Here is an 18,649-nt window from a genome sequence, read left to right on the forward strand (position 1 = left end):
TCATAGGACCACAAATAACTGCCAAGAAAGCATAAGTTTGCATAGCTAGTCCGGCTATTCTTCAGAGTGCAACGCGTTTTTAACGAATATCCCAAGCTGGGTAGTCCATTTCTGCACACTACGCCCGCGGGTGGCAGCTGCAGCAGCAACAACCCATCCCCCACACCATCGGCAGCCAAGCAGCTTGCCCAGACATTTCAGCTGTCGGCCAACTCGGCCTTCAATCTCGCCCTGCCGCCCAGCTTCTATCATCGCCTGCCCACAGACGGACCCGGTCCTAGTCCGGCCAACGCACCGGAGTGTGCCTCCCTCGACTACGTACACTCGCCCAGCACCGATCCGGACATGGATCTCATCAATCCCTATATGCGCCATCACAGTTTTGCGGCTGCCTCACAGAGCAGTCCGCCGTCGGCGGCGCGCCATCATTTGGCCGCAGCGGCTGCCGCGGGTCTGAGCAATGGATTTGCCGATGTCCACGCACATGCGATGGCCGCGGCGGACTATCAGCAACAGCTGGCGGACTATCACAGTGCCGCGGCAGCAGCGGCGGCATATGCCAGCAGCAACAACAACAACAATAACAACAACAATGGACTTAACAGCCCACTGATGCTGCTGAAGGCGGCGCACGGCGGCGCAGTGGGGGCACGGCTGGAGGCCAAATCATCTGCTGAGGATTCGCCATCGACAACGCCACCGCCCGCCTCGTCGCGCCTACACTCGGAATCGTCGCCCTCGCCACGTTACGAGCACAACTCCAGTCCTGGCGTCGACAGCGCCAAATCCTTCGCTTTGAGCCAGCGCAGCAGCGGCGGCGAGGACCATTGCCAGAACAGTGAGTCCAGTCCGCCGCCGTCTGACTACAGTCCAGAGAACTTGACCAGTCGCAAGTATCAGCATCAAAGCAGCGGCCTTAATCCGCTTAGCCTGCACAACAGCAACAACAACATTGGCAACCATCCTAACAACAACAACAACAACAACATGGAGCACAAGCTGCCATTGAGTTTTCTGGGTCCGCCACTTGCGGCTCTGCATTCCATGACCACAGAAATGAAGACTGCACAAGGCGTAGGCACTGGAGCTGGTAGTGGAGTCGGCGCCTCCGGCAATGGCCTGGTCTATGGGCACAGTCCCAACTCCCATTTGATCAGTGAACGTGTAACGGGCTCCAGCTCAAGCAGCTCGACGACAACAAATACCCAAGGCGCTGCCAATCCGCATGGCATCGATACGATACTCTCCAAACCGCCGCCGGTAACATCGGCGGGTCTAAGTGCTTTAACGGGAGGTGAGTGGAAATCAATAAGGAAAATATTGAAATTATATACGTGTGTTGGGATGAAGGGTTTCTATAATATAAAAAACAGATTCACATCCCAGTTTGGGGAATAGAGCTGGTATTATAATCAAAGGCCGTAGATCCCAGATAATAAAAAAGGAATTCATATTTCATTTAATATTCAAAGCAGTAATATAAGTTAAACGTGCTACGTTCTTTTCTTGACTCTTAATTATGCTGCATTAAAATAATTTAATCTGATCTTAGCAGGCAGAATATCCTGACTTGATGAGCCTATTAGAATTTAAATATGTTTCCTATCTCTATATGAATATCTAGATATCCCCACATATTCTAATATAATTCTTGACTTATTTTGTTAAACTTTGTTGTTCCAGAATTACGCTAAATATCTTAAAAGAAGAAGCTATAATTAAATAGAGAGTAGAATAGTCGGTGAACGAAAAATGCTCAGCTCTTACGATATATAGTTCGTATATATACAAATATACAAAAATGCAGTTTTTCATTTTGTATACTTATATTAATTTATTTTTATATATATTTTTGTTTTATTTTAGAACTCTTAAAATCTGAGATATGGCAGGTTTTATTTTATTAAGTTTCTTCAGAAGCCATATTTTGTATTCTCAAAGACATTTGCTACCCATTAAAAATCCGATAAGTGGTATAGTTGCCCATCATTATGCAATGTAAATGTATTGAATAGACATTATTCACGGCCCCAAAAATTGGTTCCTAAATCTGGTTCGTTTGAAAATTGCCCGGCAACAAATGTTTTGTGCATGAATCCGGTTTGACATGATTCCACATTAAAATGACAACAACAACAAAAACTACAACAGCAACAAATATAACAACAATGAAGAGCACCTCCCCAGCCCTACCCCAAGCAGAGTGTAGGGAGCATTTTATTGGGCACAATTTCCAAAATCATATAATATCAAAATTGCAAAATGACGCAAAGCGTAATGCGATACTTAAACGTTTAGCAATTAGTTGTCAAATTGTTTGTAATTAAATCAAAATGACACACGAAAATCGGGCTGTGCGGTGGGCGGGAGGTGTACAACATATATGACTTTGCCGTTTCACTAAAACGATTTCAATTTTTGACAGTTAAATGTTGCCCAATTGTGCGGCATGACAGAGCCGACCAGACCAGCAAGGAGTGGGTCAACATTTGATCGTAATGAATAAAAGGTGTAGGCAGAGTGGAAGGGCATGGTGCAGGGCGGGGCAAGAGGAAGGGGTCTGTGGTCGGGGCATGCGACAGGGCGTTGACAATTTACCATCAAATTTTTAATTAATTTTAACGAGGGCGTTTATGTGAGTTGATTTGATTTTGTTTCTTGTTTCTTCTTTTTTCTTGGCTCAATTGTAAACTATAAAAACTTTTTTAATTCCTTTATGACAAATTATTTAATAGCTTCAAACTAATTGGTTCAAATCATTTAGATGGGCGAAGTTCTAAGCACAATGAGTTGGCAGATGTGAGGAACTATAATATTAATAATAAGAAAACTTATTTTTATTTATGATGAACCTTGGAACTTTGAAACTTCTATAAATTGCTTAAATTTCAAGGTTTACATGAGCTGAATATCGGCTGTCAAAAAGAAAGAAAATAGCGAATTGTGTTTAAGTCTTGGACTCATTCTAAACACCATTTAATATTAATATTAAAAATAAATTGAAATAATATGTGTTGTGCAATTATCAAAATCAGACAAATTTATGAATCGTAGTGTATTCCTTGGTCTTCGAATTATATAACTGACTTCACTGACGTATAAACATGAGTTTTCTAAAGGAGCCAGGCTTTTAAGAAACTAAACGACTCGATTCGGAATCCAATGGACGGAAATAGAACTTATCAATACAATTTATATGCAAAGTTTGTTACTTTTAAAGTGACTGTCTGTATTATATTTCATCTGGATTAACCATTCCTAAACATAATCATGAGATAATATGAGAAACTGGTTACTAAGAATCACCTATCGATTAGATTTAAAATATCTTCAGCTTATGACTGCATGCATTTGAACTATGTATTTTGAATCAGATTTAAACTTTATGCAATCTTTTTCCCACCACAGCTGGCATTCCACGTTTCTCCATAGCCGCTGCTGCGGCAGGCATGGCCCAATATCTATCGCAGAGCCAGGGAGCGCCATTGAAGACGCACGCCGGGCACATCGTGGATCGCACGCATCTGTACTGGCCCGGACTGCAGGGTCTGGTGGCCAATCCGATAGCGTGGCGGGAGCGTCTATCGAATACAAGTAAGTGAATAAAGCTTCCAGGCCAGATACATGAATGTGTGCACTAATTTGCAAATAAAGAGCACTTCACAACACTTCACATGCCATGCGCGGCATCGCGTCGAGCTGCCGAACAATCAGTGCATTCAGTGGCACGGTGGCACGTAATTTGGTTACAATTGTTGCGGCCTCCGGGGCCCGATGATTTGTCAACAATGAGAGCCACACCTCGAGGCGCAAGCCGTCTCCATTGAGGCGCAGCGCGACTTCCTGTTGATACCGTTAACAAAGCGCAGCGAATGAGGCAGCTGCCCCTAATGATCATGGATCGCTACTCAAGTGATTACCAATATGACGAGTCCAATGTGCTTAGTGCAGCCGATGGCGCATTGTCCAACTCATTAAAAGAGCTGGCAGTAAAATGAAAAAGCAGAAGAAAAATAATACAAATAAAGGGAATCACTTTAACACGATCAGCGATCGAAGCGACGCATCCGACGATCGATCCATAGAGCTGACAATGACTCTACATAAAAGAAGAATTCTTTTTCTCTTTTTTTCTCGAACTGAAAAGCATATGAAAAATTAATTTACTCGCACGCTTTCGAGCATCTTTCGACTACTTCGGGGTAACGATATCTGGATCTGGTTACTTCATTATTACATCTATTTATAAGGCACTGAGCCGCCGCCCCTCTCCGCACCCCACACTTCACACCTAAGCTCATTAAGTAATCGCCCAACTCCAACTTCAGCTCCAACTCGAACTCGTTTTCACATTGTTTATTTATTTAAACGCCCCGCCCCGCCCCGTCTGTCCCCCGTGGCCACTGCTTCTGCTGCTGTTGCTGCTGCTGCTGTGGTTAATGATCGTTCGCATTGGCAATTGATTTGATTTGATTTAGTGTTGTGGTTAAGAGTGAAGAGTCAGTGAAGTCAGCTGCTGTTTGCCTTTTAATTGCGCCAATGACTGCGCACATTTTGCGGCTGGGCTTTAAGTCGGAAATCGAACATAATTTTCTTATTGAATTAGTAACGAGATCACCAGAGATCGCCAGAGAAATGTTGTCGTGCAGGTTGTGTTTGTCTTGTGTTCGACTCGATTTCTGAAGTGTATCGTGGAATGTTTCATAGCTCCTCCGATTAGGTAAATATTATTTCAATTGATTTGCCAAACACTGCTGAGCTAGTCTCAAGAGTGACGCAAGTGGAGCTAGCTAGGAAAATGATACTCTACTGACTGTGTATAAATCACAGTAACCTTATTTAAAAACAACACAAAACAACGACTTAAGAGCACAGAAAAAATATTGATTAACTACTGCATCTGCAGAGTTAGTTAACACTTAAGAATTTGGCAAGCGCTGGGACTCTCTATAGATAGTTAGCTATATTTATATATTCCGAAGGAAACAAACTTTTAAATGAGTTCAACTTACATTATCAAGGGTTACAATGGTGGATTGTAGGAAGGAGAAAACACGATTAATTATATTTTTGTTTCTTTGTTCAATTTTAAATCTTCCCGTTATATTCTCCAGCTCCATTCTAGTCTAAAATGAAAGATTTCAGTCTTATATTTACTTACCTAAAGTTCCACTTTTAGAGATTCCAGTCCCATACATAGAAATTATGCTGTTATTGCACTATGAACAAAATATTGCGCAATTATTTGCACCTGACTGCAGTCCTGTTCCCTATTCATAATATCTAGCTAGTTTTTTGCCACTTTCTAATATCGCAGCTACTGATAGTTGCATTTACTCATTTAATAAACCCTGATAACTAACCTTTCCAATTATAAATGCCCCCAACTGAGTAAATTGACTCGCAATGCGATAGATGATACTGATAACAACCTTATTAATGATTTTATATGAAGTTCCGCCCTTGTCTGGGCGACTGTTTAAACAATTGTGATACCGCGCCCATAAAAGCACATTGAACTCAACGCGGCTCGCAGTTATGTAATTGCATTTAATGAATTGCATGGCAAATATTAATATAAATAAAAACGATAAATGCAAATGTGCATTTATTAGTCATAATTAAAAGCAGCGTGGCGGAGCAAACACAACTTGTGGTGCACCTATTTAATTGATTGTGGCGAAAATCTAATTAAAAGTATATCAAAAAACAAGAATGCATAAAAAACTAAGAGCAACTATTAGGTGCATTAACCAACAAGAAAAGCAAATAATAATAATAATGAAAAATGAAGAAATCAAAACAAAGTAGCTGAACAATTGTATAGCATACTTCTATGCGCAGATCTACATTTAAATGAACGCAGCTCAACGACCGCCATTTTTTGTGCGATGTCGTTTGCGCAGCTTTCCCATAAAACAACACACGCACACAAACACATATACACAACACACGTACACATAAAGCTTTTGCTGCCTTGTTAACATGACAGCCTACAAGCATATAAACACACACGCACACACTCACACTCATTTTTATCCACACACAGCTGCCCCATTTTGGCATACCCCTCACTCTGCAGCCTCAGCGGGCCTGCTCATGTTGTTGTAGGTTCGTCTAGATAATAATGTGGCAACATATTCTCGCAGCGTCTGCGTCTGCCTTTATCTTATGCCCCACCCACCGTCTACTCCATATACGCGCCACATACTATATATACCCCACATTTATATAGAGCAACACACACACAACAACAGGCACTTTTTCCGGTAAAAGTTTTTCTTTTCGCCCTTCGTTTTGTCTGGCTGAGCAGCTGTCGCATACTCGTCGACATCGGCGGGCATCTTTCAGTCATAAATATGTATACACAAATAATATATAAATAAATATACAATTTTTATGTAAATAACAAACACACACACACTCACGCTCTTCATGTTGTGTTTGTGTTGCCTTTTATGTAAATGTGCGGAATATATGACAATATTTTGGCCCGGAAAATCATGTGAAAACAATGAGGAAAAACCAGCGACAAGCAAGTGAAACATGTTTTTCTGAAGTTTCTTATTTTAAAGCGAATCCATGGCATGTGCGCAAATAACGAGGCAAGTTTCCTTTCGATTTCCTGCTAGAGCAGGGTTGTCAGATGCAAATACCTTGCAAATGGTGTGCTAAGGAGAAATTCAAGGAAAAGAGTTAGTTTAAAAAAAAATATAAAGGATTGGGAGATCTTAGAAATATTTTAATGATCAGCATTACCCGGTGAAAGGTGGAAGATCTGTTTTCTTTGAAAATGTACTTCAAACATATTATATCATCAGCTACTTAGCTATATTTATGTATAAAATAGTCAAATATATAGCTATATGGCTGATGATATCCATTAAGAAGTTAAAATAGAGTTTGAAGCCTATTATAACCAATCTCTAAGTCAGATTTTGGATTTTATCAATTATAATAACACTAGCACTAAATATATGTCCGGTTATTTCTCACACGTTTACTTTGTGCGGCAATCTGTCTCTTTTGCGCTCTTGCCTCTCTGTCGACGCTTATGTAAAGCCACATGCTGCGAATAAAATAATTAACTTGAGTACAAAAAGTAAATATGGGCTAAAAAACATGCGTTAAAGTGTATCATAAAAGGTAGCAGCAACTAAAAATACAGCCAGCTATATGGCTGTCGGACCTAACCAGATAACCATATAGCCAAAGGCAGCAAAAATCAAGCAACCGACGAGTCAACCAACCAAAACCGCTGTCTGCATTTGTCACAATTCATTAAGCTTAATGAAGACAGCAACAACGAGGCCCAAATAAAAAGTTACTGCTGCCAGAGAGAGAGAGATATGGGGAGAGAGAGCCAGATAGACAGTCAGGGGCTGCGCTTCTACCTCTTCTAGCTGTTGCGTTTAATTAAAATTCAAGTGGCATTTTGTGTGTCGGTGTCGTCCTCCTAATCGCTACGCAAAGAACTTGTGCTTTAAGCATATAATCGGCCATAAAACAGGCTATAAAACAATGCAATGAAGCCAGACCCAAAGCGGGAGCCACAGGGTAGCATACAGATCAGGGACACTTAATGAGCGATGCTAACTATAAAGACGATTATTTTAGATGACATGCGAGGGAGCTGAACTTATGGGGGTAATTGGCATAAGGATATTACAAGATTGTTATAGAACGTTATAAAAATGAAAGAGCATATGATAACGGGGTAGCTGTTGTTGTTTAATTCACAATGTCTTTATTTATTCCCTGTGTATATTGATTCTTTTCTTTTCTTTACCCGAAATCTTTATATTTTACACGAGAAGCATGCTTGTCTGTAAGATATATATTACAAATATATATATATATTTACATTAAGAGGTACTGAGCATCTTCTTGTCTGTCGTTCTCGAGAGCAGCCCTGTTTTTTATGAATTGAATCAAGAATTCAGCTGGTTTTTCTGTTACATTTTTGTAGGATAGATACATTAGAATCTTTATGTAACCTTACCTTCACAAATTTGACCAGGTAGGACAAATTGTTGTTTAAATATAATTGTAATGATTTATGAAGAACGTGGCTAAGTCTTCTGTAACTTTTCTATGCTAATTATCAGATTAGTAAAAAAAAAAACGAATATCAACCACGCTTTGTTGTCTCGCTGTGTTGTCTATCAACAGTTGCTATTGTCGACTCGGCAAGCGCTCTGCCTACCTTTCCTCGATCCACACGCCCGTAACAAATGACTTTTTAATATTTTCAATAGGGCAACAGTAAGCCAAAACATAACACGCCCACCTTGCGCGCCCCTTGCCACACGATATTAATATCAATACCGAATAAAAAGAAAATCCAAAACCCAAAATATTAACGCTATAAAAAAGAAGTAGGCGAAAAAATATTTGAAACAGAACAAAAGCCGAAAAAAAGAAAAAAAAGAGGAGAAATGTGCAAATGCAGCGCTGGCAACAGGGTGACTTATGCGATTATAGACAACTGTCGCTGGGAAAAGGTGCTGTTTGTGGGGGGGAACTGGCGAGGGGTCGCTCTAGAAAGTGAGCCTGCTGCCAATTCATTTCATTTTGCAGCACTGCGTAAGGGCCGTGACATGAGCAAATAAACGCTTCATATTTGTCGGTTATTTATGAGGGTTCTTGGGCCGCAGCTGCGGGCCCAATAGATGGATAAAAAGAGACAGAGAGAGGAGATGGAGAGGGAGAGAAGGCACACGTTCGCGATAAAAATTATTATCACTGACACAATTATAATACCCTTGTTATGGGTATTACATATTTTTTTATCAACCAAAGTGTAATGCTTAGAGGAAGGATATATCAGACCCTCATGAGATCAGTATCCACTGGATCCCTCTATTTGAAAGCCATTCTATAATGTTGCTGTACATATATTATGAACTCACAACTACAACATATGGCTCATAATAGCAACGATCAGTTTCTTGCCAAGACATCTGTTGAATTATGAACTATGCTCCCAGACTCAGGATCGAGCTATATCACTTTAATGAAACCCCAGTTATGTGGATTATAATGGAAATACTTCGCAAGGGTATTTAGTCTTCGTCGATAGTTCTTCTTTCTCCTTTGCTGGGGAATAAGCTAGTTACGATCCAGGCTTGGCCTTGTTGCTAAGCCCCACCACGCCTCGCCTTAGCCCTCCCACTCCAAAACAAGTCCGGAAATGTTCCACGTAGTCGCCCTATTGACAAGTGGTATGTTTGTTGCCATTGCTGCTGCTGGCTTGTTAAGCTTGCGAATGGTCTGCGAAAAAATATAATAAATTTTATGGCACATATTTTGAAGCGATTCTATTTGGCTTTTTGTTTTATGTCCTCGCACATTGCAATCAATTTGTGCAGTTGCAGCTGATGAACGAAAGCTGCAAATAAGATTTGAGTACGAATTTTAGGGACCCTTTAGGCAACAGTTGGTTTGGAATAAGCAAGAAACTTAAACGAATAGAAAGGACTCTTATCAGGAGGGACATCAACGAACCGTTCATATAAAGAAAGATGGTCAAACGGATAAACCTGATAAACTTATTTGAACACTTTGATGTTGCACCCTTTTCTTATGGGTTTACTTAATAAAAAGTTTTACAAATATCATTAGAGAAGTTTCAGCTGGGTGCATATTAAACTTTATTTCATTATTTATTTTAAATTTTTCAATTCTTAGTCGTTAAAATTATTATACTATAATAAAGTTTTGGGAATCAACTTTGTCTATACCATTTCGCTTTTCCCAATAAAGACTTCATATTATATTAAATATTTAAACTTTCCACGTTATCTCAAACATATTTTCCACTAGTGGTGTGAGTGTGTGTGTGCCTTTATCGCATGTCGCACACATTCCACATTCTAAGTGTTATAATTTAAATTAATAATATTACACTAAATGCACCAAAGTATCATAAAGGGACTCTAGCTTCCAGGGAACTAGTTACGAGCAAAAAGAGTCAAGCTCGTTTGTTTTTTGAAATAAATTTAAGACCACACAAAGATAGACCCTGTTGGCAAAGCAGCTATTTTCAACCCTCAACCCACACCAGCAGCACCACCCACAGGCTTTCCTGTACAATTGTGGCATTACCTTTTTACCTAGCGCCAGGCGCGCGCCCTGTGCATATTTAGTCAAATCATTTCACATAATTAGGGATCATTTAATAATGGGGTGACATTAATTGAAAGCACACACACACAGCAGCACGACATAAGGGCTGCTGGCTACGCCGTACCACAACGCAGACCACCCACTCAGAGAGTTAGAGTGAGAGAGGGAGAGAGTGAGAGAGAGAAGTAGAGAGTCAACTGCTGCCGTTTAATTTTATGACCACCACCCGACCCATGTCCACTTGACTGCCTTTACGAGCCCTGCGGGGGCTGCACGTAGCGCCCGTCTAGTGGGGGGCGTGGTCCCTGCTTTTATTGGCCTCTTGTCGTCATCGTCGTTGTCGTTTTGGCTAATTGATTTTAATGAAAGCCCGAGGCCCCACGGACCCAATGTTTAGTGGTTCTCATAAATTCTGTGGTCAATTTGGGTTTGTTAATTGTCGCAACGTGTGCTTGGCTAATTTTTTTTGTGACCCCCGCCACGACTGTAATTAGTGTCTAATTATTATGCGGAAACCATAGCCAAGGTATGCAAAAATAAATTGCCAAAAATAATTTATATTATTTGCATTAACGGTGACTGCAAATTTTGGATGAAATCAATTTCAAAATTATGTTTACAGCGTGTTAGCCGCAGTTGAATAGCTCTAAAAAGACACGAATCTATAAGGCCGACAACAACCCCAACAACCCGCAACAGCGTCTGATGCTTTCTCAGCTCAACCACCTCTCCAATTCGCAGCTGTCGCCAAACGCGCACCATAAACAATTAATAAATGTCAAAAAACTTTGCCACAACGACAACAACAATAACAACAACAACAGACGCGGGCCCCTTACTTAACCAACTTTATTTTAACGACATTATAATCTGGATACATTTTATGGCATTGCGCATTGTTTCATAATTAAATCATTTAAACTGCGACAACTTTCGGAGCTTGTAAACACGACTCTTAAACGTAAATTTTACAAATTTGAAAAGTTTGCAGAGAGAAATATTTATCTTTAGGTTATTAAGCACCATAAAGGTAAATTGTCGTGTTTTCTTTTTATTTAAGGGATTTTGATATAATATGAAGGCAATATATCAGCCAATATGCAAATATTTAACAATATTGGAGCTATGGAAAATAGTTGATACAAATAATATTTCAACAATTTATCCTTTTCGGAAAGAATATTTCAATAGATGCCCATTTAATAATATTAATAGTCCATTTATATAATTTAATGCTACTTAATAGATAGATAATTTTAGACAAAATTGGATTATTTATGCATTAAAAGCATCGTAAACATCCTTTAGTAAATTAAAAATTATTCATTATATTATCTTCTGCTATATCTTTTAAACATTTCCAAATTTTTGTTTACAGTGTCGGCCAATTTGTCACAATCCCATCAGCATCATCCATCGAGCGATAAGGATGGCAAAAAGAAACACACCCGCCCAACATTCAGTGGTCAGCAGATATTCGCGCTGGAGAAGACATTCGAGCAAACCAAATATCTGGCTGGACCAGAGCGTGCCAAGCTCGCATATGCCTTAGGAATGTCCGAGTCGCAGGTTAAGGTAAGCCTCGTGTACTATTTAAAACATGCGAGTGTATGCAAATTAAAAGCTCATAAAATGGCGTCGGGTATCTCTCTCGAAAAACACAAAAAAAAAAACACGAAGGTAAAAGATACGAACAACCTTCCGTACAGCAGCGCGCCGCCCAGCCCCGCCCAGTTTCACCCCGCCTTTGATGTTTGTAGCAATTTGCATTTTTATTGAAACGCAAAGCTCATGGATTTTTGGTTTATTTTTTGCCGAAGCCCGAAAACAAAATGGCGCCAATGGTCTGCCACAGGGGTATCAGTAGCCCTTCCTGTCCCACTGGGCTATGCCCCAAAGGCTTAGTTCACATGTCCGTCCCTCCCCTGACAGCCCGGAAAAAAAAACCATTTCCGTGCGCGTTATTTTAAAGTTTTCGCCGAAGGTTGTTTTTTCGCCCACCCTGCGGCTGAAATGTTATCAACAAATAAATCCTTTGTGTCGTCAAATTTGTTGAGCGGCGTCGCCATCTCCAACGCCATCATCGTTGTTGTAATCCTCACCAGAAACGCACGTGTCATTGCCGTTGCCAGTAAGTCGCGTGTGCGACGCGGCTTTCGGATCTCTTTGGGTTTGCCATTTAAATTAGTCGTAAGCCCGGGTAGTTAATTGGTTTTGCGGTGAGTTCTGCTTAGCTAAGCGACAGTTGCAACTTATGATATCATGGGTCTAAATGTGATTTTTAAATGAATGATGACATAGTTAAGAGAAACTAATGAGTTATGAATCACCTTGAGTACTCTTGTAAGAAGAATGAGCTAATAGAAAAGAAAGTAAAAAACGGCAATCTTTTAGTTTAAGCAAAAGTCAGTCAAATTCCATATTGGGATTAAGTTCGAAGAGAGACAACTTTTCTCTATATCCTATATAGCATATATTCAGATGCATATTTCAGGATTGCAGTTTCATTAGTGAACGCTCCCATTTGTCGGTCAATTTGTAGACCCTAATTATTACAACCCCCTTGCTCAAGTCCAAATAGAACTCGCCGTTAACCCCGTCAGTCCTGCCCTCGGCCTCCAAAAACTGTGCACAAATCAGGGCCTTGGCTTAGCAGATAGGCGAGTGATAAGAAATCACGTTTATGATGAGTAAAATGATTAATTACCAATGAATGAGGCCGTTGGCATTGTGAGGCATACGGAACGAGAATATTTCTATGTAGACCCAGCCTGTGGGGCACGAAGCAGGAGCAGGAGGAGAGGCGCAGGATTGATGGCTTGAGCTGCAGCTAAATATGCGTCATTTTTGCAGGGGCTAAACAGATACAGAGACAACGAAAGACAGAGAAAGACACAGTTAGTGATAGAGCGAGAGAGGGAGAGAGAGGGAAAGGCAAGCGACTGATGACGAGTACAAATGGTCAGTGAGATGGATGGATGAGTGCAGGGCAGGATTGGGTTGGCCTCTGTCTGATAGACATGCCAAATGACTGCATGACTTTTGGGTGAGTGTAAATTAAATTCTGTGCAAGGACGCAACAACGACGACATCAGCTTCATACATATTCAATTAGTGTGCGTGTGTGTGCATGTTCCGTCTGCCCACACGGCCGGACCGGATAGAGCTCCTCTTGCAGAAGACCCAGATGAAAAACAGCCATGACGATGATAGTATGCAAATTGACAAACAAAAACACAACAAGCACTGCACACAGCCCCAAAATATGACAGACACACAAAATGCAAAACAGTCAGAGGCAGTTTCTGTCTGTCTGTCTGTGTGTCTGTGTGTGTGTGTGTGTGCCTGTGTGTGGGTGTTCAAGTGTGGGCGTGGCTGCAGCTCGGCGTATGCCAAATGATCTTGACAAGAATAATTGCGCTGTTATCATAATTAAAAGCGTTTTTGGACACAGCACAGAGACTCAACCTACTCCCGTATGAGGGACATTTCATTTTAGCAATCATTTAATGCAAATGGTCGCCATTTTGTACGTTCTTATATCTCGCTCTCACTCTCTCCCTCTCCCTCTCTCTCTCTCTCTCTCACTCCTGCTGTCTCATTCTGTGAATTATAGCGTCTGCGGCCATTATTAATGACATTCCAGCTTTGCGTCTTTATGGACTTGTGTAGTTAGTACAAGCCATAATATTATTGCATGATTCGTTGTGATAGCTTTTTCGTGATTTAGCTTTTGCATAAATGTATGAGATTTTGCCAATGATTGTCGAGTGCATGCATGTAAACACATGCGATATAGAGAAATGATTGGGCATGTGGCTTATGTGGGTGCTCCGAGCATGTTATTGCTTAGGTAATTCAATATACTTTGCATACAAGAACTAAGAAGTCTGAAATTGAAGAATATAGAGTTGAATAAATTACGAATAAACATGTTTTTCCAACTAGAAATGAACATCTAGGGTCATTCGCCTTTATGATAAGTTGGAGTTATCCAGAGCTTTACTATAAAAACTCACTTTGGGAACAACTTAGAGAAATAACAGATATAATATAAAATGGCATTAATTAAAGGGAAACCTCTTTAAATAATCAAGCTCAAATTAAGCTATGCATATAGAAAAAATAAACAAGATTACAACTATGTCTAAACTAAATTTTAGTTTATAGCTTATATTGGCTCTAAAATGTTTTCAGACTGTTATTTTATTGAGCACTCACCGCATAATTAGCACATGTATATTGAAAGCTTATAGACCAAATCAATTCGTAGCGCTTGTCAAAAGTGACAATGGCATCGGGCAAAGGCCATGGAACTGTGCTGTGAGCTAAGTGACAAGCCGACAAGTTGACAATGGGACAGGCTGATCATAAAACTTATGACAGATATGTGAAATATTGTCTAATTGATTTTTAGGAATCGTATAGAACACCCGAAATACCAGCTGGCCCATTGTTGCCAGCTAATGGATTTGATTGTGTGTTAATGAATGGAGAGAAATTCTATGGAGAACTACCAATAAGATGAGATGGAGAGGTCGCCCATTTGAAGCGCTATCAGCGACTGCGCCATTGCTCCACACTTTTCGACTCACAATTAGTCAAATAGAAACAGATTTTATGTGCGCTGTGACTTTACGTTGATGGGCTACAAAACGCAAATAAATCAGAAACTCACATCAATAAATATACTCACATAAATACCGCCATATAAAGGGAAGGTTGAGCCTGTAGTTCAACTTAAAATTTACGAGCCACTCTTAAAAGCCAGAACTACAACAACAGAATGTTTGTTAACCAATAGGAGAACAACAAAAACAAAAAAAAAAAGAAACCCGGGTCAAACGTAACTGCAACTTGTCAGTCGATCAGGGGCGGGCAACGGGTTTTAAAGGTGTGCGCGCAGCCATGCTGTAAATTTCCATGACTTTTAAGTACCCAGGGCGACCCGATCCGATACAAACTGAACCGTCGAGCTGAACGCGCGTAAACAAATAAATTTCCAATTTGGCCAGAGTCATATATTTGCCATCGCCGAGGCCGAGACCAAATGCACAATAGTGGATGCCGGCACACGAAAATAAAAGGTTTGATTTTGACATCCGTTCCTATGAAATTTACATAACGCTTTTCATCCTTATCTGGACCCGACACCTGACGGACGCCCCGCAGCGGTGCCAAAAACGTCAGACGACTGACCAAAACATTGCCATATGTTTTATAACTCTGCGTCGCCTCCTGGCCGCAATAAATAAATCCGTGTGCACAAACCCATCCAATGCCACACACTCCCCAACCCCAAGCCCATGCCGTGCAACCAATCGAAACGTAACGCTGCCACGTCAAATTGATTGCCACAATATTTGATTGACTTTGACATGCTGGCTGTCATAAATTTCCTAGTGTGTCTCCTCGACTGCCATAGCTCCTTCGCTTCTAAGGCGATCTTGATCTCGTCATGTGTGGCCATAAAACCGATGCGCATATTTCAACTAAAACTGTCGGAGCCAGATCAAGGGACTTTGGCAATATTTATGACGCAAAAATAATAATAATAACAATTGATTGTAACAAGTACTTGTACGCTGCGACATGGCTTACTCTTCTTACTGGCACATATCTTTTTCTAGTTCTCTATGGAAGCCCTATGATAGTCTTCCGATTGAATAGGGTATAAAATAAATGTGACTTGAATAGGAAAACTAGTAACTATGCAAAAGGTTTATCAAGGAAGAATGAGATTTCATACAATAACTTAATATTTGAACGAAGGTAATTAAGAAAAGCAGAGATGAGCTCCAGCCAAGTCAATCTGTTCAAAAATATTGAACTTAACCCTCAAAATCGCCTTCCTCTATGAGTCGCACTTTTCATGAGTAACTTATAATGCAGACATATAAAAATATTGTCAGACTTTCTCTGCCTTTTAATTTTAATAAAAAATCGTAATTCTTGGAGCGATTCTTAAGGTTTTAAGCATGCAACTCATGTGCAAACACAGTGACAAGTCTTCAATTCAACAGTCTGTTGCCTTCCACTTGGAAACTATGCTTTAGTGGGTGCTAGATGACGCATACACCATCGTTATGATGTCGCAAACGGCAGGGGCTGCTGCCCAAGCTGCCACGCCGAAAAGACCGAAAGACCTACCCCGACCAGGCAGGCACAAGCTCCCGTTTTGGCCGAGCAAATCCCAAACAACATGGGCACAGCTGTTACCAAAAAATAATGACCATGAAAAGCAGCCTTAATGATGCCAACTAATGTTGTTGTTGCCTGTCTGTGCTGGGGCAAAAAAGACGCCCCAAACTTCAGTCAGCAGCCTCCAGCCTCCAGTCTTCGGTCTTCGGTCTCCTTGGCCTCTGTCGCTTTCTTTGGCAGGCTGCGGCATGTAGCACACGAAAAAATAATAATTGTATTTTTATTTCGCATAATGTTGCAAATAATAATTACACAAATGTGCAAATGAAGCTGTAAATTATGTTGTATCTGGTTTAATTGCACCTTTGGGTCGTTTCACGCGTTGATTTTCGCCAGCCATGGACGTATACGTTATTATTTTCATTAAAATGCCGCACAGTTAATTGCTTATTAAAACAGTTTTTGCATAAAATATCATCAATGCTGAGTTTATAAACTGTCTAGCTGGTATTTATGGAAATATCTTTGATATGGACTGGAGATTAAGTGAGCAAAATCTCAGTTTTATCTTAAGAGAACACTCCACCAAACCAAACTAACTGAAGGAATTGAAAACGTTAACAATATGCGCCTATCAAATAGGTTAATTGTACTTAAAATGGAGGCTTAAAAGCGCTGTTTATGACTTGAACTACAACATGCTTGCCATGATGAGCTGAGGCCTGGCCTGATTTGGTGAAAGTGCTCCATCATCAAGCAAATGTAGATATTATGCCCGATTTTGCAGCAGCACATGCCACGAAAAAACGTGTCTAGGCCTATGCAGAATAATCCCCGTCAGGCTGTGCCTCGGTCAGGGGCCGAGAGCAACGAGCACGAGCGGGTGGCTGGCTGGGCGGGCATGCAACATATGTTGCCAGGGGCCGGCGTTCAACAATGAGGCGGTTGCAAAATGGAAAATGAAGCGCAACCAAAGATGTTAGTCATGGTTTTGCATAGTTTTTGCTGTTTTTGCCTTGTGTAACTGCTGTTGGGCAATGGCAATGGCAACGGCAATGCGAACGCTGTCCAGGGCTTAATATTGTCTTAATTGAGGGTTAACCGGCGTTGATGATGCGACTTATGGGCTGTGAGACGGGAAATGGGTGACGGGCCTCGACTTAATGACTTTGACAATGTGTGCCTCATGGGCTCTGCTGGACTGCTTGCTGTCTAATTACACACGAAACTTGTGTTGCGCTTATTTAAAACTTAAATTGCCTTGCCACACACTCACACACTCGCTACACCCACACACACACTCGCCGCCGCACGCATTGCTAAAGTTTTCCATTTCAATTTGGGATTTTACAGGTTTGGTTTCAGAATCGTCGCACCAAATGGCGCAAACGTCATGCGGCGGAAATGGCAACGGCCAAGCGGAAACAGGACGACATGGGCGGCGACAACGATGGAGACTGCAGCGAGACCATGGACAGCGACAACGAGAGTCTGGACATGGGCGAGGCACCCGCCCAAAGCAAAAGGAGTCGCAGCAGCAGCAGCTCCCAGCATCAACAGCAACAGCACCAGGATAATTATCGTCATTAAAACGAATTTACCAAACGGCAAAGGATATGCAAGAAAATTAAAACAATTACAACAATAGCGCCAGCTAATAAACTCGAACAAAGCGAAAGGTGCTCAACATTTGTCGGGCATTTCAGTTTTTTATTAGCTAGTCAAACAACAAGAACTACAGCAACAACAACAACCACAAGAAAATATTAAAAAAAAGGTTTTGCCACTTTACAGTCTTCTGAAGACGTCACTTTTAAGTCAACGCAACTTAATTTCTTCCTCGATTTGCCCTCTTGTTTCATATATAGTATGTGTGTAAATATTTATGTTTATTTTTAAAGTACATAGATATATAGAATTTAGGTATTTTGTATTTAATAACCGGGCTCTAAATGCTAAGTCGTCTTAAGTCACACAAGTTACTGAATTTATTACATATTGTATGTTTAGTTTGATAGTTTTTTTCAAGAAAATCCACAAAGCTGAAGCATCTTTTAAATTTAAATGTAATTTCGTGGATACGAAGAGACTTGTGTTTAAATTGAAATATGAATAAATATGCGGAGTGCGAGCCACTTCCCATGAATACAATATTGATGATGATAAAAAAAATACTGCAGTAAAATATGTAAAATTTATTTAAATTAAATTCTAATTTTAATTATTTCAAATTGATAAAGAATAAAATGATAAAATGATACAAATAATTAATTATTTTGATTGTGTGGCATTTTATCTAAAATAAAAGCTGTCTTATAAAGTTCCTGCTAGCTTTTAAATTACAGAACAGTAAATGATATTTAATTTAATCCGAGCTTTG

At 40.4% G+C, this 18,649-nt stretch overlaps 1 protein-coding gene and 1 long non-coding RNA gene across 2 annotated transcripts; both read left to right on the forward strand.

The window, feature by feature from the left end:
* The first annotated feature begins 301 nt into the window (after window positions 1–301).
* On the forward strand, window positions 302–18,435 carry LOC115770155 (motor neuron and pancreas homeobox protein 1). The gene is made up of 4 exons (XM_030715308.1): window positions 302–1,294; window positions 3,409–3,594; window positions 11,507–11,703; window positions 17,623–18,435. Exons 1-4 carry the CDS (start codon window positions 346–348, stop codon window positions 17,857–17,859), a joined length of 1,569 nt encoding a protein of 522 aa, XP_030571168.1. The 5' UTR covers window positions 302–345; the 3' UTR covers window positions 17,860–18,435.
* On the forward strand, window positions 15,148–16,033 carry LOC115770156. The gene is made up of 2 exons (XR_004018819.1): window positions 15,148–15,215; window positions 15,301–16,033. It is a non-coding gene; the product is annotated as an uncharacterized LOC115770156 (long non-coding RNA).
* Window positions 18,436–18,649: the final 214 nt, after the last annotated feature.

This window comes from Drosophila novamexicana, unplaced genomic scaffold, assembly GCF_003285875.2.
Source record: "Drosophila novamexicana strain 15010-1031.04,08,12 unplaced genomic scaffold, DnovRS2.1 tig00004555-arrow-pilon, whole genome shotgun sequence".
NCBI lineage: Eukaryota > Metazoa > Arthropoda > Insecta > Diptera > Drosophilidae > Drosophila > Drosophila novamexicana.